Here is a 25,406-nt window from a genome sequence, read left to right as displayed (position 1 = left end):
GATTATGTTGTGTCTTTTGGGATAGAGGGAGTAAGAAGGAGAAAAACAAATAACAAGGATAGAAAGAGAAAAAAGAGGGTGGGAAAAAGAAAATAAGAGAAAAAAGAAATAAAAGGGGGGAGAGAGGTGGGGCATATGGAATTCCTCTATATTACATTATTCTGGTGACTCAGTTGTTAAAGACCTTTTTCATGCACAATTCTTGGTTTCACATATGTTGAGGTTTCAAGGACCAGAGGGGGAAGGGTAGAGGAGACTGGATGAATGGATGAAAAGAAAGAGAGAAGATAAAAAAAGAAAGAAAAAAAATGCCTCTCAGAACTCTGTTTTCATATCTTCCAGTTGGTGGCATTGTCAATTCCTAGCTGGAGTCTCTGGGTTCAGGGTGGTGGTGGTAGTCAGTATGAGAGGACTTGAACTTCCACCTGTGGCCTCTCCACTCTTATTCTCTGAGATGTAAACCAGGTGCCTGATCCGCTGAAGAACCAAACTGGTAGCCACGCCCACCGGTTGTTGAGTTTTAAGGGTTGGTGGGAGTTTCCAAGATGAGTTTCATCATTTTTTCTCATAAGGTGTTTGATGAGGTGGGGGGTGTTGGGGAGACCTATGTTTGTCCAGAGCTCAGTCAGGTGACCGTATGGGCAGGCGGCTCCTCCAGTTGGGGTGGTCTGTCTACCTCTCTGGCGGGCAGCTGTGCCCCCTCTCCGGGTCGCATGGTCTGCCAACCGTGCAGGCGGGAGGCTGGGCTCCTCCTCCAGTTGGGGTGTACAATTATTTTTGATCTGTACTAATTTAGTAGGTAAGGAAATGATGTAGGTCGTTTTAAGTTATATTCTTTGATAAGTAGTGTTATTGTTTAAAACAATATTCTAGACATTTGATGTTTTTCCTAACAATTTGTAAGGATACTTTTTGGGCAAGGAATTAACCCTTCTGTCTTTTAAGTTGGTAACATTAGTTCTAATCTATGTACTTGTGAGTAGAAAAACAAAGACCTTTAGTCTAATTCTTCCCAACATGAACCCTATTTCTGAGGCAGTTCATATACACATGTCCTATTTAGGAAGACGACACTGCCTATCAAGGGTAGTTTAAGAGAACACCATTGTGAGCGTTTGGTAACATTGATTTATTGTTTTTTTTTCCCTCAGTTTAATAAAGAGAAACAAGACACTTCTTAAATACTGATATGACTGCAGAGGCTGGTTATTTTCCAATGGTTAGAAGTGTGAGTGGCATTCACAGCCGGGGTTGGAAGCAACAAAGCATTTGTTATGTTTTGGAGTGGTCTTTTTTGGTCACTGTTGAAAATTTCCAGGTGTTTTAAAGCACCTGGAAGGATAAGGGTCACATGCTTTGAAAGCTCTAATACCTGATAATAACATTCTGGTCTTTGTGGTTTATTTTTGTTCCTTTGTTTGTCTGGCATGAAAGGTGGATTCAGCATGTGTGGGGCTAGGCACAGGTGCTCAGTGGGAACTTGGTGCTCGATGTCTTCTGTCACTCAATCAGCAAACCCCAAAGAACTTGAGCGAGAAGCCCAGAGAGGTGCCTCCTGTTGTTCCTCCTGCGGCAGATGCTGTTCCTCCTGCTTTGGTGTCCCCAGCAGTGTGCCAGAGCATAGCTCCTCCTACTCCTTTGACAGCCCAGCCAGTGACAGAGTCCAGGTAAGTCAAAGCCAGTCCTGGAGATGAGAGTGGTGTAAATGGCATCTGTCAGGTTCTTTTTTATGACCTGCAGTATCAAGAGCATTATGTAAGAGATGGGGTATCTCTATTAAAAAATGTTTTTCTTGCAGTACTGGAAATTGAACCTGAGGGTGCTTTATCGCTGAGCAACATCCTCATCTCTTTTTTGGTTTTGTTGTTCCTGAGAGTATGTACTAAGCTGCTGAGGCTGGCCTCAAACTTGGGCTTCTCTTGGCTCAGCCTCTTGAGTAGCTGGGATTACAGGTGTGTGCCACCATACCCAGCTAAAATGATTTACATGAATATGTTGTTGAAAAAAATTATCAAAAAAATTGAGCCCAAAACTTTCAAACATGTGTATTTTATACCTCTTTAGAGGGATCTATCCCTCTTCTAGATTTTAGATTTGTTTGTCTTCATACTTTTCTTCTGAATTATAAATTAAAATTTCCTGAAACGCAAGTCGCTCTGTATTTGAAGAATAAACACCTATAGTTGGAATTGCCTTTTGCCTCCTGGCTGTGGCCAAGGCCTGCAGGGGACATTACTCCAGGCAGTGGCTGGCATGCCCTCGTACTCCTTTTGTCCTCCCACGGAGCAGTATGGGATCCATGTTTGTGACTCCATGTCACAAGCCACGTCCACACTATTGTGAAAGTTTTTTTCCCCAATTTTGAGAGTTTTCTGGGTTTCAGATATTAGAATTAATGTCACATCACTTGTTGTTTGTTTTTATCTTCAGTCACTGTGACTGTCTTGCAACTTGTGATTTGATATGATATTGTTTAATTAAAAGTGCTTTGTGCTTTTTACTTCACATTTTAATGACATTCCTTAAGGGAATCCTGGGCAGTATGAGGTGAGGCCCCTGCCCCTAGTGTACTAACCACAGCTTTAATGCAAGTGGTTTGCATAGCTTTCTTATCTTTGTTGGTAGCTATTGTTTTAAAATCTGGATGTTAGCCTGAGGCTGTGGGCTCATCAGAAAGGTATTCGCTCAGCTGAGGCACATCGGTGCCTCCACCTTGTTGGGCATCAGTGCCCAGTCAGCCCCTTATGCTGTACAGCAAATGAGCCCATTGGAACTAGGAAGCCATTGTCCTGTCATGCCACAAGGAGGGCTGGTTGTTGTGGTGCCGAGACACAGAAGTGACACGACATACTAGTGTTCCATGCCTGGCCTTTATCTGTAAGAGTGTTTTCCTCAAAAAGAACTGAAGAGAAAAAACATTTCATTTATTTACACCGTGGATCTAAGCAGCTTCATCTGTGTTTCAGCAACAGGCTGTGATTGTTGACCAGCTTCTTTTACTATTATTTCTTGAGAGTTAATGAGAAACTCTCTTGTAAGACATGTTGATTCTTGTGTGTCTCAGGGTTTTCTCTTCCAGATGTATGAGTCAGAGTGCTCATGGATTCCAGCCACAGAGTGGAGCAGAGACCAAAGAAGGTGAGCTTCATGGGGGTCTCTTCATCCTGGCCTGCTGGGGCACACTCCTTGGGCTGTACTGGGGCTATGGGACAGGAAGCCTTCTGACCTTACTAAACCTAAGCGTTAGGAATCCTCTTCTTAGAATCCAGGGGTTATTTCAGCCCCAGACTATTGAAAACAATGGTATTAATTGTAAATATCTTATCAGTTCAGAGTTCTTTGAAAGATTAATTTATGCAAGTTTTTCTATTAACTTTCTCAGTACATTAATCTAAAATGAGTCATGTTAGTTGGGTCGAGTAAGAAAGGTGATTCAAAGTTTAACTACGAATACTGTTCTCCTGTCTGGCACCACACTGGAAGTGTGTGCATAGTTTATTAAATTACCTGGGACAGTGTGGGTGTTCCCTTCCCCCTGCAGGTGGCTGTGGCATTCTTTCCATTGACTATTAATGAGGGTGGGCCCTCTGAAACAGCTGGAGACTCATTCTATTCAACTGAGACTTGGTGCCTGCTTGCTGGATGCTGGGCACCAACCATTCTACATCGTTAGAGATGGAATCTTGACAAAACAATGAAAATCCCCCCAGGAATGAAAGGGCTAATATTGAAGTAAGGGGTTAGATTTCAGAGAAGGTGAACAGGGAAGATGCTGGTGAGGGTAATGCCTGCATAGAGGAATAGGGAGGGAGCTACTCATGCAGCCACCTCGGAGAACCAGTTTTCAAGCAGAGGAACTGCAGATGCAGAGCCCCCAGGCAGGACTATCCCTGGTGTTCTAAGCACAGTAAAGAGGCCAGAGCTTCAGGGCGAGCAGGGCAAAGAGGAATACACTGAAACCTGGGCAAGCAGGGCCCAGGCTGTGCGGGCCTTGTACACCACTGGCTCAAGCTGAGTGGGATGGAAAGTGGTCTAGGACTGACAGTGGGGGGGTGGGGGTTACACTCTGACCACAAGCAGACAGTACTTGAGACATGGTGGAGCTCAGGATGCTACCTGTGACAAAACTCTAATTGGTTTGATCTTAGGCCAAACACCCGGTGTCTTTGAGCCTTCGCTTTATTTTGTGTGAAACTATGATTCTTGCCTCACCTACTTTATGTATTCTTACAAAGATAAGTATGTGGGTCTGGAGTGATGATTATTGACAATTACGGTTACCACGGTAACCTGGTCTAATTGTAGTAAGTTATTGTGTGCCTTCTAACACGTTTTAAATGACCTGATGATCCTGCTCTTGGTCCTGTTCCTTTGCCAGTGTATGAAACGCACAAGGTGGCCAGCGCAAGTTCTTTCCATGCGACTCCAAACACGTCACTGGGAATGGTTCAGGCAACACCCTCCAGAGCCCAGCCCTCGCCCACGGTGCACACCAAGGAAGCACTGGGTAAACCATTTTGTTTGAATGTGTAGCACCTTAAACTATAAAAAATTTAAACTCTTTTGCAATCTGTTGATGGATATTCTTTCTGGTTTTTAGGTTTCATCATGAATATGTTCCAGGCTCCTACACTTCCTGATGTTTCTGATGACAAAGATGAATGGCCATCTCTAGACCAAAATGAAGATGCATTTGAAGCCCAGTTTCAAAGTAATAATTTATTTGAAAGCTAATTGATGCATTGTACTGTGGGTGGAGCCCAGGCATTGTCAGGGATTACCTAAGATGTGGCCTTGCCTTGGTCATCACAGAAAGTGCATGAAATAGAAGTGTGGCAGAGTTGGACAAGGTTTTCATGCGTGTGGTAGAGTTGGGGTTTGCATTATGTTGGGTTGGGTTAGGTGGGTTGGGTTGCTATAACAGTGATATCTAAAGGAGGATAAAATCCCCATGGGGAGGTACATCAGGAAGAGCTGAGTAGTCCAGGAGTGATTTGAGGCCTTCTTGGTAGAAAAGTGGCCAGATGGTGGTTGGAGGCCAGCAACTAGCCCTCTTACCTAGGGCCAGGGGATTCATGTGCTGGGAGCCAGAGATTGTAATAAAGATCAGTAGGATCCATTTGGAGTTGGGAGAAGAGATTTTTCTTAAAGCAAATGAAAACTAAAACCACTGAGAGCTTTTATTGAATGAGTCAGGTAATAATAGAAGTGGCATAGGAGAATGATGAACTGTGTTCTTGATGTGTGGCAGTCATTTGGGACCTGAGGCTGCCCAGTGATTATAGTTAAATCACTTCATCCCACTTCAAAGTGATTTGCCTTACCACCTAGTATTTAAAAACTGTTGCCAGTTCTTTTCTATAAGCTTTTCCCCTCTACCTCCCATTTCATTTGTAGTTGAAGTTTTAGTGTAAAGGGTCATGTTTTTCCTAGAACAGTCATGAAATACATTTTTTATTCTCTTGCAGAAAATGCAAATTCTTCTGGGGCTTGGGGAGTCAATAAAGTTGTCACTTTGACATCTGCTTTTCCTATTTTTGAAGATGGAAACAAAGAAAATTATGGGTAAAGAAACATCAAGTTAATATATCACTGGGGGGACACATGTCATACTGCCACAGGATGCCTGGAGGTGCCTGCAGGACTCAAGATGGTGAGGCAGCAGGGAAGGAATATGGACTGTCTGCCAGGGTGGTCTGGTTCTGGCCCAGCTCTGCACTGATAAGCCTTTCTACCAACAGCTGGGAGCTTGTTGCCAGTGTTCTGCAGAGCCACAGTGCTGTGCATGGGTTCCAGGAGGGCAGAGCTCCAAGTGAAAGCACAGTAGAAAAAGGAAAGCATTAGAATTTGTCAAAGAACAGGATTCTCTGGTTTGAAATTGTTTCAGAATGTAGAGGAATCAGTGCAGCTGTCCGTACTGTGCTGTTTACATTTGCAGGATTGATAAGTGGGAAAGGAGGCAGCTTACACTGGGTAACGCTGCAGAGAGAATGTTTTAAGGCAGAGGCACATGATACTAGAGAGTGGTTAATAGTTTAAACTATGGAAAAAGAGGTATCTGGGTGAATTACAAGTGTCTTGGTATGGAGGAAATTCACACCGAGGCAGAATGGAGAAAGCATGACCAGCATGCAGAGAGAAGTTCCCTATCTCAGCCAGGCACTGGGAAAAGAGCTAAGGTGTTTCAAGGCATCCAAGGTATTTTATTGGCCATGCTTCTAATTGTTATTTTGTTCCTAAAAAAAAAATTGTAACAATTTAAAAACTAACAAAAATTGCATTTTCTACCCTCTCTTTGGTAACTGTTAGTCAACTTATATTTACATAGTCAGTTCACTTTTTCTGGAAGTGCAATAGTAAGAAACCCCTTAATAAATGAGGGGAGAATCTTTCTAACATTAGATCAAGTGGTAGCATTTATTTCATCACCATATTTTGCTGTTTTTGATTTTATAAATCTTTTCTTTAGGTTACCACAGCCTAAAAACAAGCCCACAGGAGCCAGGACCTTTGGAGAACGCTCTAGCAACAGACTTCCTTCAAAACCAAACGTAAGCCAATCTCTACTTCATCTGACACAGATCTGCCAAGTGATTATGCCACTCAAATGGTGTGATGTGTATAAAACCACAATATATTGTGCGAAGTAGAAAATCGTTATTCTACTTATTAGAATACTTGTTATTGTTCTAATATTGCTAGAATATTGTTTGACAATTATTTGAATACCTGTGATGTGCCAGATATCTAATATGTATAGGAAATAAAAATGTATTTGATATGATCCTTGCCCTCAAAGAGCCTTCCCTCTAGTAAGAACAAGCCACCTGGGGATATTTGTTTTTCCTAGACGGAGGAAGTGAGGCCTAAGTGGAATATCAGTGAGAAACCCAACAAATCTGAATCCAACTGAGATGGACCATCCTCAGCACAGCTCAGCAGGCACCCTTCACTGCCCAGTAGCCCACTGCATTCCACTACGGTGGCCTTTGTGTCCGTCCTCATTGACTTCCACCCTGGTCCTAAGTATACCCACAGTGTGCTCGATCCCCAGCCCCTGCCTGACCCCATGGCAGTGAGGCACCATTGAGAGCCACTGGCTCACCAAGCACCTCACTAGGACACCAAGTCCTGGCTCCTATTTGTAGTCCCTTGGGGGGTTGTTTGGATGAACTATTGCCTGGCTCCCTAATCCCTCTGATGATCTATTGAGCTTAAAATTTTCACAAATAATGAAGTGAATTGCAGACATAGTGCCATCACTTTAAAGGTACATTTTGTTGAACTATTACTTTTACCAAACCCACAATGCATTTTCCATATATCCTGATGCTAAACATAAGCCAGTACTTTATCTTATATCATCTGAAGAAGCAATCTGCCAGTTTCGCCTCCATTGGAAGAGATGGTGGATTTTATGAAGACAATGCAGAAGATATAAAAATTATGTGTGAGAACCAAACCCACATAAGTACAGTTATCTCATACTAGATAAAGGCACCATAAGCATACATTGAAGAAAAGATAGCCTCTTAACAAATGGTGCTGGGAAAACTGGAAATCCATCTAGAGCAGAATGAAATTGAACTCATATCTACTAGAATAAAACTGGAAATCCATCTAGAGCAGAATGAAATTGAACTCATATCTACTAGAAGAAAATGTAGGCCCAACTCTTCATCATGTTCACTTAGGAACCAACTAAAATGCATGAAGCAAAATCAAGAATCAATAAATGAGATGGTGCCAAACTAAGAAGTTTAGCAAAGTAAACAATTGAAAACATGGAGAGAGGGAGAATTCTCTCCCCTACAGAATAAGAGAAAATCTTCTTCATCTGCCACTCAGGTAGAGCATTTCTCCAGCATATGCAAAGAAAACCCAAAAAACATAACACCAAAAAATGAAATAACCCAACAGTAAATAGTTAAAGGAACACAACAGGCACTTCACTGAAGAAGAAATACGAAAGGTCAAATCATATATGGAAAAACACTCAACATCTGCAGCAATTAGAGAAATGCAAATTAAAACTACACTGAGATTCCATCTCACTTTAGTCAGAATAGCAATTATCAAGAATACAAGTAACAATAAATGTTGACAAGGATGTGAGGGAAAAGGTCTACATCCATTCCTTATGGGACTGCAAATTGGTGCAACCACTCTGGAAAGCAATGTGGAGATCCCTTAGAAAACTTTGAATTAAACTACCATTTGGCCCAGTTATCCCATTCCTTAGTTTATACCCAAAGGACTTAAAAACAGTACTACAGTGACACAGCCACATCAGTTCACAATAGCTAGGCTATGGAACCAACCTAAGTGCCCTTCAACGGGTGAATGGATAAAGAAAATGTGGTATATTTACACAATGGAACATTACTCAGGTATAAAGAAGAATGAAATTATGGCATTTGCTGGTAAATGGATGGAACTAGAAGCTATCATGTTAAGTGAAATAAGCCGATCCCAAAAAAACAAGGCCAAATATTCTCTCTGATATTGAAAGGTTAATAAAAAAGGTACTTGTCATTCCGTTTCTCTGTATGCTTAACAAAACAGTGTTGAAATTTTAAGGACTGTTTGCTAATCTTGTTCTCAGAATGTGCTGTCCCTAACTGTGGACTGTCTGCTAATCTTGTTCCCAGAATGAGCTGTCCCCAACTGCCAAACTACAAAATGTAACTTCTCTTGCTGCCCTCTCCAAGGAAAGTATATAAGCTCTGCTCAAGCTGTTCTCAGGGCTCTATCTCTCTTTGCTATAGAGAGAGCCCTAGCATGCTGGTCTCCAAATAAACCCACCCTTCTGCTTTTGCATAAGACAGTCTCTTGCGGTCTCTTACTCCGACGTTTCGCCGGACCCTTACAATATGTGGATGCTAATACACAATAAAGGTGGGAGGCAAACAGAAGTTCATTGGATTGAAGGAAAGGGATGTAATGAAGGGAAGGGATGGAAGTAGAGAAGACAACAGAATGAATCCGATATAACTTTTCTGTGTTCATATATGAATACACAACCAGTATAACTCCACATCATGAACAACCACAGGAATAGAATCCTACGTTATACACCATGTATGTATAATATGTCAAAATACGGTCTACTGTCATGCGTATCTAAACAAATTAAAAAAATAAAAACCATGGGTGGCATTGTAAGGGCAACCAAAGGGGGTCATGAGCTATGGACCTGACTCAGCAATTTGTCTTTCCCTACAGACTCTAAAAAACTTGACCCGTAATTCTGTTCTTGGAGAAGTGCCTGATTCTAGGGGCTGGGGCAAGAAAAATACAAGATAAGTCTGGAGCATATTGTGCTAGAAAATTAAGGAAGGATTTTGGGTTTTGTTTTTTCCTATAAGAAAACCAAGAAAGATGTGGCATATCAAAAGAATATAGATGCCAACCTGAATGAGCCAATGGCTAAACCTAGAAAAATTTGAACAATAAGTAGAATAAAGTAATATTGAATTATCACCCAAGAAATAAAACAGATATTGATATAAATAAAAGGGAGCAAAGGATGATTCTTCCTTAGAGAAGAATTCCAAGTGATGTGGAAGGCATCATTAGAGTCCCAATAAAATAAATGCTATAGGCAAGATCCACTAAGGAACAGACATTGGTGAGTAAAACTTCAGGAAGAAACAGGCACTTCTGGAGCTTCCAAATATCTCACCACTGTTGATTCTGCGGTGGTTTAACATTTGTCCACAAATGCTTTAATGACATCCTAGAAGGTGGAGTTTAATTTACCTCCCTTGAGTTTGGGTAAGACATTTTTCCCATTCTCTAACAAATAGAGAATGGGAAAAATGGTTTCCCGTGAGGAAACCTCACAAATGCCTTCTCAGTGATTGGGTTTAACCTCACCAGGAACAAGCCTTGTGGCTAGCTAGCATGCATCCCCACTGTATAATGAGAAGGTCCTTTACCCCAAGTTTTCCCCAAAACCTATAATTCTAGTCTACATGTGAGAAAACGAGCCCAAATTAGGGGGACATTCTGCACAGTTCCTGACTAGTGTTCACAAATTTCAGTGCAAGGAAAGAGTAGGAAGGACTGATAGATGGTCATAAACTAGAGGAGACAAAGTCAACAGGACAGTCCACATGCCATCCTGGACTGGATCCGGGACAGCCAAGGGATATTGGAGGGGACTTGTGAAATCCAGATAAGGACTGATAGCTACAAGTGGTGTTTAACTTTTTGAAATGTGCCAGGATCTAGAAGAAATTGACACTAGTGGGAGCTTAATGAAGGTTATATGAGACTGTGCCACCTTTGTAATCTTTCTATAAACCTGGAATTTTTTTTTCAAATTTAAAGAAAAATGTAGAATTAAAATAAAAAATGTGACCCTTGTGTTGTAGTTCCACTGAGATGTATTAAAGATGAGGGGTAAAATGTTTTTTGGGGACAAAATCTCGCTGTGGTGCTCAGACTGGTCTCAAACTTCACGTGATCCTCTCACTTCAGGCTCCTGAATGGCAGGGATACATTCTGTACCACTGCACCCAGCTTGAAGTCTTAATGTCTAAATTTCACAGACAAAACAAGAAGATGGCGATTATTTTTCAGCTCCTCCTTTGTTGTAGGAAGTGCCTCATTCTGAAGAGTTTTTGGATGATTCAACCGTCTGGGGTATTCGCTGCAACAGAACCCTGGCACCCAGTCCTAAGAGCACAGGGGACTTCACCTCTGCTGCCCAGCTTGCATCTACCCCCTTCCACAAACTTCCAGCAGACGCAGTGAACAATCTGGAAGATAAAGGTATGCGACATACTTTTTCAGTGTCTGTCTTCTACAAACATTAGTATTAGTTGGTTCATTACTATTATAGTGTTCTTGAAAATTCTAAGGGGGACGTTCGAAAACCATAAAGGGGCTTGGAATCCATTAATTGTTTTTTTCTTTGGCATACTAACTTCATAAAGTCCACATATTTTGAAAATTTAATAACAGATCATAGGTAGAAATGGGGGAAACTTATAGAAGCATATAAAGGCAAATATACAAAGTCCAAACCATTTGTACAGGAGTATGATTATGTTTTTCAAAAGTCAAGAGGGGAGCACTACAGATAATTATTTGAATGCTAAAAATACTAAACATGGTTTTTAATGAATAAAAAAATAGCCAATTTTGGTCCTTGATACATTTCTATAAATTTTTATTATTTCAGACATGCAGCCAAGGATACATTACACATAAAATAATTTTGTTTTTTAGTGTTTTGCTTCAAGGGAATAATGACAAAACTCACAAATAGTCTTTTATTTCTACTGCATCCCAAATATAGCACCCTATATAAAAGAGATATATATCTCTGAATTGAACCCTGATATGTGGCATTACATTGAGCACAGATAATTATTAGTTTTTTATTACCAACCTACAGTATAAATATTATGAGATCTGGGACTTTGGTACCATTTCAGTGACTACCAGTTTACCAGCCAAACTCTGTCACTGCTGGTACTTCTTAAAAGCAATAATGAAATAACTGCCAAGGAATTTCACTTCACTAATCTCCTGAACCTGGCTGTGACCTGTCACCCATGCCAGTGACCACCTGTGTGGTCATCCTGTCTGGAGTGGACCTGCTGCTCTCTGGACTCTTTGTTCTTGAAGGATCATTATAGATCAGATGTCAAAACTGAAGTGCTCCCCTGTACGAGAGGGTTGAGTGATCTTGATTTTCCGCATCTTATCGCACTTTGCCATGGAACACTATTTTGAAATTATAATGAAAGTCATCATATAAAGGAATTCTAGAATTGTAACCATGTCAAATGGTATGCGCGTGCATATACATGCATGAAATGTTTGTGTCTCTCGTTTTTGTGTATTTCAGAAAGCATGATAGCAACGCAGTGCACCCATGTGCCGTTGAGTTCTTGTGTTGAGAATGTGGTGGAGCCCTTGAGAGACAGAAAGTTCAGGTAACTTGCAGTTGTGCCCTTCTCTGCATTTCCACTTGAGCTTTCCATGAGCTTTCCTTTTCCAGATGTAAGAGAATGCCTAATCCCATCCTAAACAACTCATAAAGTGCTTAACAATTGGCAGCTTGTAGTCAGAAGGTCCTCTAAGCCCAGTAATGAGCCCCCCTCTTGGTATCAGGACAGTGAGAGAAGCAGCTAGGGTGACAGAGTCTGCAACTGACTTGTACTCATTTGGGGATTAGAACTGGAAAGCCTTTTACCAAAAAGAGACCCTGCCATGTGAAGACTGTTGCAGAACTGGGCAAACACAGAATTGCTTTTCATACCCAGTAAAATTGAGAAAATTGATGACTTCCTTTAAAGAGAAGAGAAGGTACTTAAGCCTCCTAAGGAATAAGCAGTAAAGGTAGACTCGGCACCGTAAACCCCACCATGTCTGCGCAGGCTGTAAACCTCAGAGATCCTAACCAAGGCTGCCATCTTCTGGGTAACTATTTTATTCTAGACACAGTACTTACGCTTTTCCTGGACTCTGTCTCTCAGTTAGCCCTTATAATAACTGAGTTGTGGGGACTATTCTTTCTTTTTCCATTATAGATAAGTGAGTCTCAGATAAATTATTGACTTAAAGTCATAAGGCTGCAAATTTACAGAATTGGAGTGTGAACCTGTATTTGTCTGAGTGCTGACCCCTTCTTCTCACTGCCTCCTATTAGAAACCCACAAGGCACAAGTTCAATTAAAAAGCAAAAATATATTGAATTTGCATTAATTTTATTATTGATGTTAATCACTTTCTATATGTTTAGGTTCATTTATTTTTTTTTCTTAAGTAATTTCTGTTCACATCTTTTATCCAATCATTTGTTTATTTGGGTCACAGTTGAATGAGGTTTTTGATAACAAGAGCCATCAGGAGTGGCTAAGCCCAGCCAGACCTTTGACTCACAAGAATGCCATAAGCCATCCTTGATGTAAGATTAACTTAGAAGTACATAGGGCAGAAATCCCAGTTGCTGGCTGGGTGCATCCTACCCAAGGAACTGTTGTCTTTGGCCCCATGTGACAGTTCAGTTGCAAGGAAGCAAGGCTCACATGAACCAAGTGCAGGATCCTCGCTTAAGAGCCTTATGCAACACCTCCATCAGGTCCCAGGGTGCCCATGAGAAAACCCACTGGGCACAATTTCAATTAAAAACCAAAATTTATTGAATTTGCATTATTTTATTATTGGTGAGTTAACCATTTTCTACATGCTTATGCTAATTCATTTTTTTTTCTGAAAAATGAATAACTGAAACTATGGGTTCCTAGCAGATATTTGTAATTCTACTCCAGATACAGTTAACCAGTGAGGGTTATTTTTAACCATAACCAATGGTGACAGAGTAAGTTTTTAGGGAAAAAGAGCTAACAGTTAACAGACTCAGATTCTTATGGACAAGAGAGAAAGATTTTGTTAATCATTTATGCATTGACAGTAATTTGGATACCCATGTTACCAGTATCGGTAGTATAAGGTATGGAAACAATTTTTCAATGTACAGGTAAGGTACCCCTAGTGTCTATTTGAGAAGCCAAATAGTGGCCAGTACTATTTGAACTATCATGGTCTTGGGAAACTAGGGAATACTAAGAAATTGTTGCAGTTGAGAAAGGGACATATTTATTTGTGATGTATATGTATAGATGTAAGGGTTAAATGTGGGTGTAGAGATATACATGATTGATTCTCATTGTTCCTTGTAGTGTATACTGGACACTTGTCCAGGGGAAATACATGCTTATCCTGTTGCCATGTTTGTTTAAAGTCACCTTATTTAACACATATTACTCATGACTTACATTGCACTTGTGCCTGGATGAGGCTTACCTGTTTTCTCTGTAAGGCATCTCAGAGCCTTCTATGTTTAGGAACAATAGACACACTTCAGCAAAACACCTGAAATCCCAACAAAAAGCACAGAAATGCAAAAACCATGGCATTAGACTCCAAGCAGGGCAGTGAGGAGCATAAGCTGTAGGCTTCACCTTGCTCCACCTGGCCTGGGAACACGCACCCAGATTTTTCATTTCTCTAAAGTCTGCAAATGACTGAAAATTATAGAATGTTGATCTGGATGTTTACGTAAATTTTAACACATAGGTGCATTCACAAATCTGAAACCTATGAATGGGAATCAGCTGTGTATGCATGTATATACACACACCCATATGTATGGAAATGTGTAGGATTTTGTTAGATTGTGGTTGACATTTTTTTGTTGTCTGAATGTTATAAAAGAAGTCATTTTTAGAAAGAAGTTAGATATCCAGTCTTGATCATAGCAGTGCTGCTGAGATACCCTTTCTCTCGACATTCCCTGCTAAATAATACCAAGCATATCACCACCCCCATTTATCTAGTATATCATCATGTCTTTGATTTTTATTTCTATTAATATTGGACTAGCTTTGTATTTGCCTATAGTTGTGTAAGAAAATGATTTAATCAACTCAAGCTGTGCAGCATATTTGAAGTGACATTCCTAGAATGAAAAGGAAACTCTGTTGTAGAACTTTTGTGTGATCAAGTCCATTAGGCTTCTAATAATAGGGTGTTTTGATTTTCTCTATAATTTTCTTCACATCCAGTTCAATTCAAGAGAAGAGCCCAGAAGGCACATGCCCCAGAGACCTCTCTTTGGCATCCTTGCACCATTTCAGCCAGCCTGCCCCGGGTGCTGCACTTACCCAGGAAGCTGTACGGGGCCTTGAAGCTTGTAAACTCACAGACACTGACCGTGCCGTTGTGGAGGACCTGTCCGATGCCAGTGCCAGGCCCCAAGAAGACCGGATGCAGATGGGTCCCCATGGGGATGTCAGTGCTCCAGGTGTGCACAGAGGCTCAGGCTTAGTCATGCCATTAGGACCACAGCATAGGAAGAGCTGTTCTGTGGAAGAACTCAGAGGGGGACCCGTGTGCCATTGAGTAGAACCTACAGTCAGACACTTCTCACTGTACTGAAGTGCAGTCCAGCAGGAATGTACTTGAAGGGCAAATCGATCCATTTTAATTTTAGATTTCAAGTTAAGTACTGTTGGAAGAGGGAATTGGAATTCAAGGGCCTACTGTGTGTCAGGCATTTAATCTAATGCTGTTTTCCCCACTTTACAGAAAAGTCAACAGAGGGTCAAGATTAAAGAGATCCCTCCTACTACCCCTTGTCACCCAGACAGTCTCACCTACTGGTAGAGAATATGGACCAGAGAGAGAGTGGCTAGGGGACAAGGCTAGGTTCTACCCTAGCAGTCCTTTCATAATTGCCACTAATAAGAATACGTTATTATTCTAAGTTGGAGAGAAACCTTCATCTTCCCTTTAGAAATTGTTTTCTATCTTAGACCAAAGTACAACTCATGTGCAAATTGTGTTTTGTGGGTATGAGTGGGCAAGCAGTTAAAGACCGTGTATCTGTCTGAGCACATTTGAGGTCACTAACCAACCCCATCTGTGCCTTAAATGTGCAGCCATCACTGCTAAAGGCAGGACCTAGCATTTTAGGTGAGCGGAGTGAGATGCAGATGATATCCCTTTGTCACCCTGAATGTTGATTTAAACTTTCAAATCCAAAATGGCAGATGGTCAACTGCACAACTCCCAGTTCTGACTTTTGGAAACAATTCTCTATTACTTGAATCAATGCTCTCTAAAGGATGAGACTTTTGAAAGCTTAATTAATGAATGAATGTCTCCACTTGCTTTATCTAAAATTTATTAAGTAAAATCTTTGAATACTGAACTCATGTTTCTTTTCTTATTCCTGTTCCTTTAAGACTTCACTATTGAGAATCCGTGGGATGATAAGTTGATTCTCAAACTTCTGTCTGGGCTTCCTAAACCAGTGAGTTCCTATCCAAATACTTTTGAGTGGCAGTGTAAACTTCCGTCCATCAAGCCCAAGACTGAATTTCAATTGGGTAAGAACTTTATGGGTGATATAGCTTTGAATTCTTGTTCATCCATGGAACGTTGATGGTGATTCATGTGTATGTGAGATTCTCCTCCTGTCCCCCAGCCCCAGTAAAGAGTTACAGCTACAGTATTGAGAAATCTTGTTAATCCATGGCTATAGAACCATGAGTGCTGTTGGACTGGAACCCATTTAAGTCGGAGATCTCTATCAAAGTAAAAATGCACGTGCTTAGGCTGGGGAAGCTCAGCAGCAGAGCAATAACCTGGCATGTGTGAGGCTGCGGGTTTGATCTCCAGAACTGCAAAATTTTAAAAATGCAGTTAGACTATTTAAGAATTTCTTACAGATTTTATAGTCAAAAACAGGCATTGATAACAAAATGCGGATTTTTTTTTTCCATTCTGACCACTTTTCAATATACTGAGGCACTAAGGACGTTGATAATAAGCACATGTGCAACTGTCACCACCATCTTATTATAAGTTTTTATCATCCAAATGGAAACTTGGTTTTTTTTTTTTTTTTTTTTTTTTTTTTAAGTACTGGTGCTTGAACCCAGGACCTCACACGTGCTATGCAAGGACTACTAAGCTACATCTTTGGCCTTTTTTATTTTATCTTGAGACACGTATCCCTACATTGCTCAATCCAGTGTCAAACTTGTGATCCCCCTGCCTCAGCCTCCTAAGTAGCTGGGATTACAATATGCACCACCACACTTGGCAGAATGGAAACTAATTCTGTATGGACAGTGTGTGTTACATGTTTCTTAAGAAGAGGGATAGTATTATATACTCATTTGATAATATTTCTGGAAAACTCTTGAAGAATACTCAAAACTAAAATAGTTGGCTTACTGGGAGTGGGAAAGTGGGTGGTTGTGGATAAGGCGAGACCAAGGCTTTTCACACATAGAGCCGCAATAGGCCTTCAGAACAATTGAGGGGCCATCAGAGTTCCCCATGCCTACCTCCCTGCCCCTCCCAGATCCTCTGTTAGCGTCTTGAATAAGTGTGCCTGCTGATTGTGACAGTGATAAGCCAGTACCGGTATGTGGCCAAAGTCCACGATTTCCTTCGAGGTTCCCTGTACTGTGCGTTCTGGGGTTTGGAACGCTTGGCAGATCTCCTCGCTGCAGGGCACTTCAGAATAATTGGCCTGCCTTGAGTCTCCTGTGCTTTCCCCTTCTCCCCTTCCTCTGCACCCCAGAAGCCCTGGCAGACACTGACTGGGCCCTTTATTCCACAGTTGGCCTTTTCTAGAATGTCATGTGTTTGAAATTACAGTTTGTAGCCCATCAGGCCATTTCCTGACACTTAGCAACAGAATTTAAGGCTCCTCTTTGCCTTTTCATGGGTTGCTAGCTTTTTTTGAATCACTGAATAGTCCCCACCGTCTGGATGGCCCTGTACCCCACAGCTCATTTACCCATTTACCTACTAAAGGCCACCTCATTGCTTCCAACTTTTGGCAATTATGAATAAAGTTGCTTTAAACATTGTATGTAGGTTTTTCTATGGACGTATTTTTAACCCATTGAAGTAAATACCAAGGAGTGTGATTGTTGGATTTCGAGGCATGAATATACACTCATCCCTCAGGTCTGCACAGGCTAGCTCTAGGAACCCAGTGGGTGCCAAAGTCCATGATGCTCAAGTTTCTCATATAAAATGGGTAGCCGTGCATATAACTTAACATATACTTTAAATAATTTTGAGGTTACTTACAATACTTTGTACAGAGTAAGTAGTTGATATGCTCTATTATTTAAGGAATAATGATTTAAAAATATTTGTACATATTCAATCTATAGTTGGTTAAGTTTATAGATTTGGGGACTGGGGATGTGGCTCAAGCGGTAGTGCGCTCGCCTGGCACGCATGCGGCCCGGGTTCAATCCTCAGCACCACATATAAACAAAGATGTTGTGTCCGCCAAAAACTAAAAAAATAAATATTAAAAAAAATTCTCTCTCTCTCTCTCTTTAAAAAAAAAAAAAAGTTTAGATCCTCATATACAGAGGGCTGAGTGTTTGCTTATATGAGAAAGTGCCAAGCTCTGCTAGTGTGGCCATACCATCTGTGTCTTTATCAGCAGTGAGCAAGAACTCCCTGCTACACCCTCGCAGCTTTTGCTGTTGTTTTTACCCTTCTGGTAGGTGTGCAATAGTGTCTCACTATTTCAGGGTGACAACAGTGATGTTCACCAGTGAGAGTGAACATGTTTTCATGTGTTTACTTGCTGTCTGCATACTTTTAATGAGCTATGTGTTCAGATCTTTTGCCCATTCTTTAATTGTCATATTGTTAAATATCAAGAATTTCTCAAATAGTTTAGATAGCAGTTCTTTATTAGATACTTGTTTTGCAAAGATTTTCTCCCAGTCTGGTTTGTCTTTCTATTTTTTTTTTTAAATTGTGTCTTTTAAAGCACAGAAGTTTTAATATTAATGAAGTCCAGTTTATCAGGTTTTTTTTTCCCCTACAGGTCATGCTTTTGGTGTTACATCGAAAAACTCATTGCACCAGTGGAAACTTAAATAGTCTTCTGTAATCTTTTCTAGAAGTTTTATAGTTTTATTTTTTCCGTTTCGGTCTATGCTCCATTTTGAGTTAACCTTTGTGCAAGGTATAAGGTGTGTGTCTAGGTTCATTGTCACTTGTGCATGTCTGAATGCTTGGCACCACTTACTGAAGACACTGTTTCTCATGTTTGATCCTTTGCCCAAGAGCAGTTCTAAGTCTGTGTGGTTCTGTTCTGGACTCAGCTCTTTTCCATGGGTTTGCTTGTCTCTTGCCAGCACCACAGGGTTATGGTCAGTCTCAGAGTGGGATGAAGTCAGCCCTTTACTTCCTTCTTCCATCTCAATATTGTGTTGACTTTCTGGGTCTTTTGCCTTTCCATATAAACTTTAGAATCAGTTTGTTGGTGTTCACAAAATAACTTCTAGATTTTTATTGAGATTGCATTTAGTCAAATTGGGAAGAGATGACATCTTGACAAAATTGAATCTTATCCCTGTACATGGAAATCTCTCCAATTAAATCTCCTTGATCTTTCATCAGAGTTTAGGTTTTCTCATATAGATCTGGTACATAATATATATTATTACCTAAGTATTCTTTGTTTTTTAATTTCTCATTCTAATTGTGTATTTCAGGAACATAGGGAAGTAATTGTATTTTATATATCTGCTTTGTGTCCTATAAGCTTTCTGTATCCACTAATAGTTCCAGGAGATTTTGTTAGTGTTGATTCTTTAGATAGTCCTGTCATTTATAAAGAAAGATAGTTTTATTTCTTCCTTTTCCAATCTGTATACTTATTTTTTAAAAATGTCTTATTGCTGGTCTGGGGATGTGGCTCAAGCGGTAGCGTGCTCACCTGGCATGCGTGTGACCCGGGTTCAATCCTCAGCACCACATACAAAGATGTTGTGACCACCGAAAAACTAAAAAAAATAAATAAATAAATATTAAAAATTCTCTCTCTGTCTCTCACTCTCACACTCTTTCTTTTTAAAAAAATTAAATAAATAAATGTCTTATTACACTAGGTGGGAATTCTAGTACAATGCTGAATAGAAATGATAAGAGACATCCTCACCTCATTCCTGACCTTGGGGCTGCATCTATGTAGTGTATCACCATCAGGTCTAATGCTGGCTATAGGTTTTGTACATGTTCTTTATCAAGTTGAAGTTTCTCTGTTGCTAGTTTGCTCAGAATTGTTATGAACGGGTGTTGGATTTTATCAAATGTTTTTCCTGCATATGTTAATATGATCATGTGATTATATTATGTGATTATTCTTAGTCTGTTGGTATGATGGGTCAGGTTAACTGATTTTCAGATGTTGAGCTATCCTTGTGTTTCTTGGATCATTGCTATGGTTTGAATGTCCCCTTCAGATGTCATGTTTAAATTTAATTGCTATTGTCACAGTTTAAGAGGTAGGATCTTTAAGAGTTGATTAAGCCATGAAGGCATACCCTTACGATTGAACTGAGGCCATTGTTGCTGGGTGGGTTAGTTGTAATGGGGGTTCTGGCAGGCCATCTCCCGCCTCACCCTCACCATGTGATGCTCCTACCATCTTAGGATGGACGATGAAGATCCTCACCAGTTCTAGCCCCTCAATCTTGGACTTGTCAGCTTTTGGAACTATGAGCCAAATAAATCTCTTTTCTTTATAATTTATCCAGTTCATAATATTCTGTTATAGCAGCAGAAATCAGACTAAGACAGTCGTGGTATATAACTTACTGTATACATTGTTGGATTTTACTTGCTAATGTTTTGTTAAGATTTTTACATTCATGAGAAGTATTTGTCTGTAGTGTTTCCTATAATATCTCTATCTGGTTTTGGTAACCTGGAAATGCTGACCTCATAGAATGAATTAGGAAGTATACTCTACCACTATTTTCTGGTAGAGATTATAGAGAATTTCTATAATTTCTTCCTTACAGATTTGATAGAATCTGTCAGTGAGTGCATCTGAACCTGGTGCTTTCGGCTTTAGAAGGTTATTAGTTATTAATGCAATTTCCTTAATAGATGCAGAACTATTCCAGTTATCTAATTCTCTTTATGAGCTTTGATAGATTTTGTCTTTCAAGGAATTGGTTCATTTCATCTAAGTTTTTCTCACTTGTGAACACTATGTTCTGAATACTCTCTTATTATGTCTTCAGCGTCCATGAGCCTTTCATTTCTCATTATTTGTGTCTTTTTTTTTCTTAGCTTACCTGACTTGATGTTTATCAATTTTATTAATCTTCTCAAAAACACAATTTTTGGGGTTTTCTTATTTTTCTCTATTGATTTCTTTCATAATATTTTCTTTTGTTTACATTTAATTAGTTCTTTTTTCTTAAGTTCCTAAGGTGGAACCTTAAATCATTAATTTTGTATCTTTTTTTTTGTTATTTTTATTCTTACTTTTTTGTAAACAATTCTTTTTTAAAATGTGTTATTTTTAGTTATATACTCTTTCTTCTTTTCTAAGTCCTTCATGAGACTTCTTCAATCCATGTGTTATTCAGAAGTGTGTTTAATCTCCCAAGATGTAGGGGCTTTCCAGCTGTCTGCGTTAATGGATCCCCAGTTTAATTCCACTGTGGTCTGAGAGCAGACATTATATGATTTCTATTCTTTTAAATTTGTGAGGGTGTATATTACAGCACAGAATGTGGTCTGTCTTGGTGAATGTTCCAAGTCAGTGTGAGAATGTCATATATTCTGTAAATGTCATTCAGATCCAATTTTCTGTTTAATGGTCCATTTCTTTTTTTTTTTAATGTTTATTTTTTAGTTTTAGGTGGACAATATATTTATATTTTACACAATATATTTATTTTTTTATTTTTATGTGGTGCTGAGGATTGAACCCAGTGCCTCACACATGCCAGGCGAGCCCTCTACCAGTTGAGCCACATCCTGAGCCCCTTAATGGTCCATTTCTGATGGAAGGATATAGGAATCTCCAAGTGTAATAGTGATTTGCTTGCATTTCTATCAATGCATGCCTCATATATTTTCACATTCTTTTCATGAGATGTATACACAGCATGTCCTGTTGGAGAATTAACCCCTTTTTCATTCTGTAATGCCCCTTTTATGCCTGTTAATTTTCCTTGATCTGAAATCTGCTGTATGGAATTAATACAGCTATTTCTGTTTTCTTGAGATAACTGTTAGCATCCTATATCTTATTAACTGTTAATCTGCATTTGTCGTTATACTTTCAATGTGTGTGTTTTCATTGGTGGGTGAAGATCATTGGTGTTCTGAGTGATTATTGATATAGCTGGACTCATATTTCATTTGTTAGTTTTCTAGTCATTACACTTGTTCTTTGTGGGTTTTTTCCCCCCACTCTCTGCCTTCTTTGGCTTTGAATTATTTCATATTCTGTTGCGTCTCCTCTCTCAGCATATCAATAATATTATCTTTGTCACATTTGCAAGTGGATTCTGCAGAGTGTGCAGTATATATACACTCAGAGCCAGTCCAAGTCCACTTTCCGATAGCACGTCACCCCCTCACAGCACGGCCCACACCATGCGTCAGGGGTGTCATTCCCTCCCTCCTGCCCACCTCTTCTGTCATTGCTGCTGTTGGTTTCACTTATCCACTGGTATGCCACCACTAGGTGGACACTATTGTTTTGAACAAATGGGTTTTTGTTAGATAATTTAGAATAAGAAACATTAAGTATTTTACTTAACACTCTTTGAGTCTAAGTTTCTGTCCTATATTATCTTCCTTCTCTCTGAAGAACAGTGCACGTTTACCAGTGACAGATTCCCTCCATTTTTGTGTAAGAAAGTCTTTATCCTTCACTTTTGAAGGATAGTTTCATGAAGTAGAGCATTCTAGCTGGTGGTTTTTCTCTTTCAGCCCTTTAAATGTTGTACTGCACACTCTTGCTTGTGTGGTTTCTAAGGAGAAATCTGATGTACTTATCCTTGTTCTTCCGGAAGTAAGCTCTTTTTATAGCTATTTCTGTTTTGTAGCATTTTTCAAAATTTTCTTTGTCTTTGATTTTCTGCATTTTCTTTGTGATGTGCCTAGGTGTAGGTTTTTCTATCTGTCCTGCCTGGTATTCTCTGAGATTCCAGGATCTGTGGTTTGGTGTTGGTCTTGAATTTTTGAAAACTCATACTTTTTTCTTTTCAATTTACATTTCAGTTTTTCTCTTAGGGTGTCCTGGAGCTCACTGATTCTTTCCCTGGCCGTGTACAGTCTACTAAAAGACATTCTTGGTTTCTGGCACAGAGTGGGTTTTTTATTTCTAGCATTTCTTTTTGCTTCTTTCTGCTTATTTGACCTATTTGTTCTTGAAAATTGTCTCCTTTTTCTGTTAGAATCCTTAGCACATTCATAACAATTTTAAAAACTATCCTGGTCTGATAATGCTGAAATCTCTGCCCATTTCCAGTGCTTGCTCTGCCTCCTCAAGCTGTGTTTTGTCTTTTAATATGCCTTGTCAATTTTGTTGCTGGCCAGACCTGATGGACTGTGTAAGTGGAACTGAGATAGTTAGGCTTTGGTGTAACCTTTATCTGGCTAGAAGTTAAGCTGTGTTGTCTTCCCTGTTGCCTTTAAGGTTCCCTAGAGACTTTCTTTTTATACTAGGGATTAAACTCAGGGGCATTTTATCACTGAGCACATCCCAGTCCTTTTAATTTTTTATTTTGAGACAGGGTCTCACTAAGTTGCTTCCTTAGTCGCTGAGATTGCAGACGTGCACCAAACAACCGAGAGTCATCTTCTTAGATAATCTGAGGAGTACTGTCCTTCCCATTGCTAATTCCAGCATGGTGTCTGCTGTGAATCTCTGTGTCTTCCTCTCCGTCTCCCCACTTTGGGTGCAGCAGTTTTCCCTCTGATCTCAGTTTTTTAATAGTTCAAGAAGAGCTGTTGAATTTCAGTTGTCCAGTTACTTTCTTGCCATAAAAGTGGAGTGACAGCTTTCAAGCTGCTTATGTGCTAGACTGGAAGTCACAGATTTTTTTTTTTTTAAATATATATTTGATTTTGAATGGGAGGATTATTTTTAGAATTTTTAAGAATCAAATGCAACATCACCATGGTCTTTTTCTCCAAAATCAATAACCCCAGTGTAACCACAAGGAAAATATAAACAAGCCCAATTTGAAGGACATCTGACTAGTATTCTTTGGAACTATCAAGGTCAATTAAAAAAAAAAAAGACAAGAAAAGTCTGAGACATGTCACAGGCTAGGAGTAGCCATGGAGATAGAATGACTAAATATAATGTATCCTGAAACACAGAAAAACTAGTGAGTCTGCAAGTGTGGATTTCAGTCAGCAGCAGCAGCACTCCTCGGTTGGTTCCTTGTCTATGACATAAGAGCCATGTGGGATGCAGAAACTCCGCTTTCTTGGCCACTTTTCTATCAATCAAAAACTATGTAAAATTAAAAGTTGAATTAAGTATTTTAAATTGTCTATTACAAATGTTGCTATCATTTTATTTTGCCCTTTTTATTTTAATTTTTTTGTTTTGTTTTAATAAAGTTTTATTTTTCCAAATGCACAGTTGCTTGGACCTGCTAGTGCATCTGCACAGCAACAGGGGCATCTCCATCTCAGTATTTCTGGTGTAAATTACTTGAGCTCTGTGTTTTGACACCAGTTTGAAAAGTCCTTTACTGAGGAGCTCCTGAAGGGCTGCCCTGGCCAAGGAACCGCAAGTCCTTATCCCTCGAAGACCCCAGCTGTGCTTAGAAGCTCGGAGTTGGGAACGTCCTTACAGAGTTTGTCATAAGTAGCTTTGTCAGACAAGACTAGATGTTGAGCTTGCCCTGATCTTTGCCTTCGGACCACTTCTTCTTTTCAGCGTTGCTCCAGATTTATTCACTGGGCCCTTGCCTTTCTTGGCCGACCTTCCGGCATCTCTCTTCTTCTTGTCACCCTTGAGCAGCGTTGCAAAGCCTGGAGAGCAGCACCAGCTATTGGAGCCTGGTCAAGATGTCTTTTTTATTTTTATCCTATTGTAAAATGTGTTTATTTCAAAAAGCTTTATGTATCACTTCAGGGAGGATTTCTCCTGTCATCTGCCTGCAAGATGGGCAGCACAGGTGCTGCTCATTTTCAAATGCGAGAACCTTGATGGGGAGGCACTGAGTGCCCAAACCCACGCACCTTAGTGACCCCCGCAGGCTGCCCTGAACTTGGTAAGGGGGCTCTTGTTGCAGGTATTTACTTCCTTTCATCTAAGCCTGTAAAACATTTCCCAAGCAACTGTGGCCATTTTTATTTATGAAAGCAATTCAAGTACAAAGAAAATTTTACAAATTCTTCATTTGGATAAAGTCCTTAATATTTTGAGCCCATTTGTCATTTTGACACATTTATCTCTTCCCAGGTTCTTCACTGGTCTACATCAATCACCTTGTTGGAGAAGGGGCCTTCGCCTAAGTCTATGAAGCTACCCAGGGAGATGTGAATGAGACCAAAAATAAACAGAAATGTGTCCTAAAGGTAAATGGTGCAAATACATTTTTGAACTGTAGAGAAATGATTTTCAGCCTCTTTTTTTTTTCCTTTAAGACAGTGATGTTTTTATTGAGCAATTAAGAAATAAAACAATACTATGAGGATCTGGAATTGCTTTCTGCAGAACAAATCATAATGTCATTGCTTTCTCATGTCCCTTATTAGGATACTATTTTCCAGAATGTGACTCTGGATATAAATAACACATACCTGGTTTTGCTTGTAGGTCTAGAAGTCTGCCAACCTCTGGGAATTCTACATTGGTACCCAGCTGATGGAGAGACTAAAGCCAGCTGTGCACCACATGTTTATCAAATTCTATTCTGCCCACTTATTCCAGAATGGGAGCATCTTGGTAGGAGATCTCTACAGCTATGGGACACTATTAGTAAGTGTTCTGTTTTTATAATATGGATATGAATTTAAGTGCATTTCTGGTTTGTGCCTTACCCATATATTTTCTGGTTAGA

The 25,406-nt window shown here is 39.9% G+C and overlaps 2 protein-coding genes across 4 annotated transcripts in view; both read left to right on the top strand.

Annotated features, from left to right (window-relative positions):
- The window catches only part of LOC144372339 (mitoregulin-like), an 82,782-nt gene that overhangs the window by 31,241 nt on the left and 26,135 nt on the right, over positions 1 to 25,406 (top strand). For 2 of the 3 annotated variants that reach the window (XM_078035723.1, XM_078035718.1), the window contains exon 1: positions 25,167 to 25,324. The exons of the other annotated variant lie outside the window; for it this stretch is intronic. The gene's annotated coding sequence lies outside the window, so the exon portion shown is untranslated. Of the gene's footprint in view, positions 1 to 25,166; positions 25,325 to 25,406 lie in introns of those variants that run through there. 3 annotated transcript variants of the gene reach the window in all.
- LOC144372338 (mitotic checkpoint serine/threonine-protein kinase BUB1-like) lies at positions 1,684 to 16,512 on the top strand. The gene is made up of 10 exons (XM_078035717.1): positions 1,684 to 3,138; positions 4,379 to 4,507; positions 4,601 to 4,711; positions 5,469 to 5,565; positions 6,470 to 6,551; positions 10,605 to 10,779; positions 11,864 to 11,951; positions 14,586 to 14,824; positions 15,768 to 15,911; positions 16,448 to 16,512. Exons 1-10 carry the CDS (start codon positions 3,042 to 3,044, stop codon positions 16,495 to 16,497), a joined length of 1,212 nt encoding a protein of 403 aa, XP_077891843.1. The 5' UTR covers positions 1,684 to 3,041; the 3' UTR covers positions 16,498 to 16,512.

The sequence above is a fragment of the Ictidomys tridecemlineatus genome (genome assembly GCF_052094955.1).
Source record: "Ictidomys tridecemlineatus isolate mIctTri1 chromosome 12 unlocalized genomic scaffold, mIctTri1.hap1 SUPER_12_unloc_5, whole genome shotgun sequence".
Lineage (NCBI taxonomy): Eukaryota > Metazoa > Chordata > Mammalia > Rodentia > Sciuridae > Ictidomys > Ictidomys tridecemlineatus.
The sequence above is the reverse complement of the archived record's forward strand: the minus strand, read 5'-3'. Positions and strand labels throughout refer to the sequence as shown.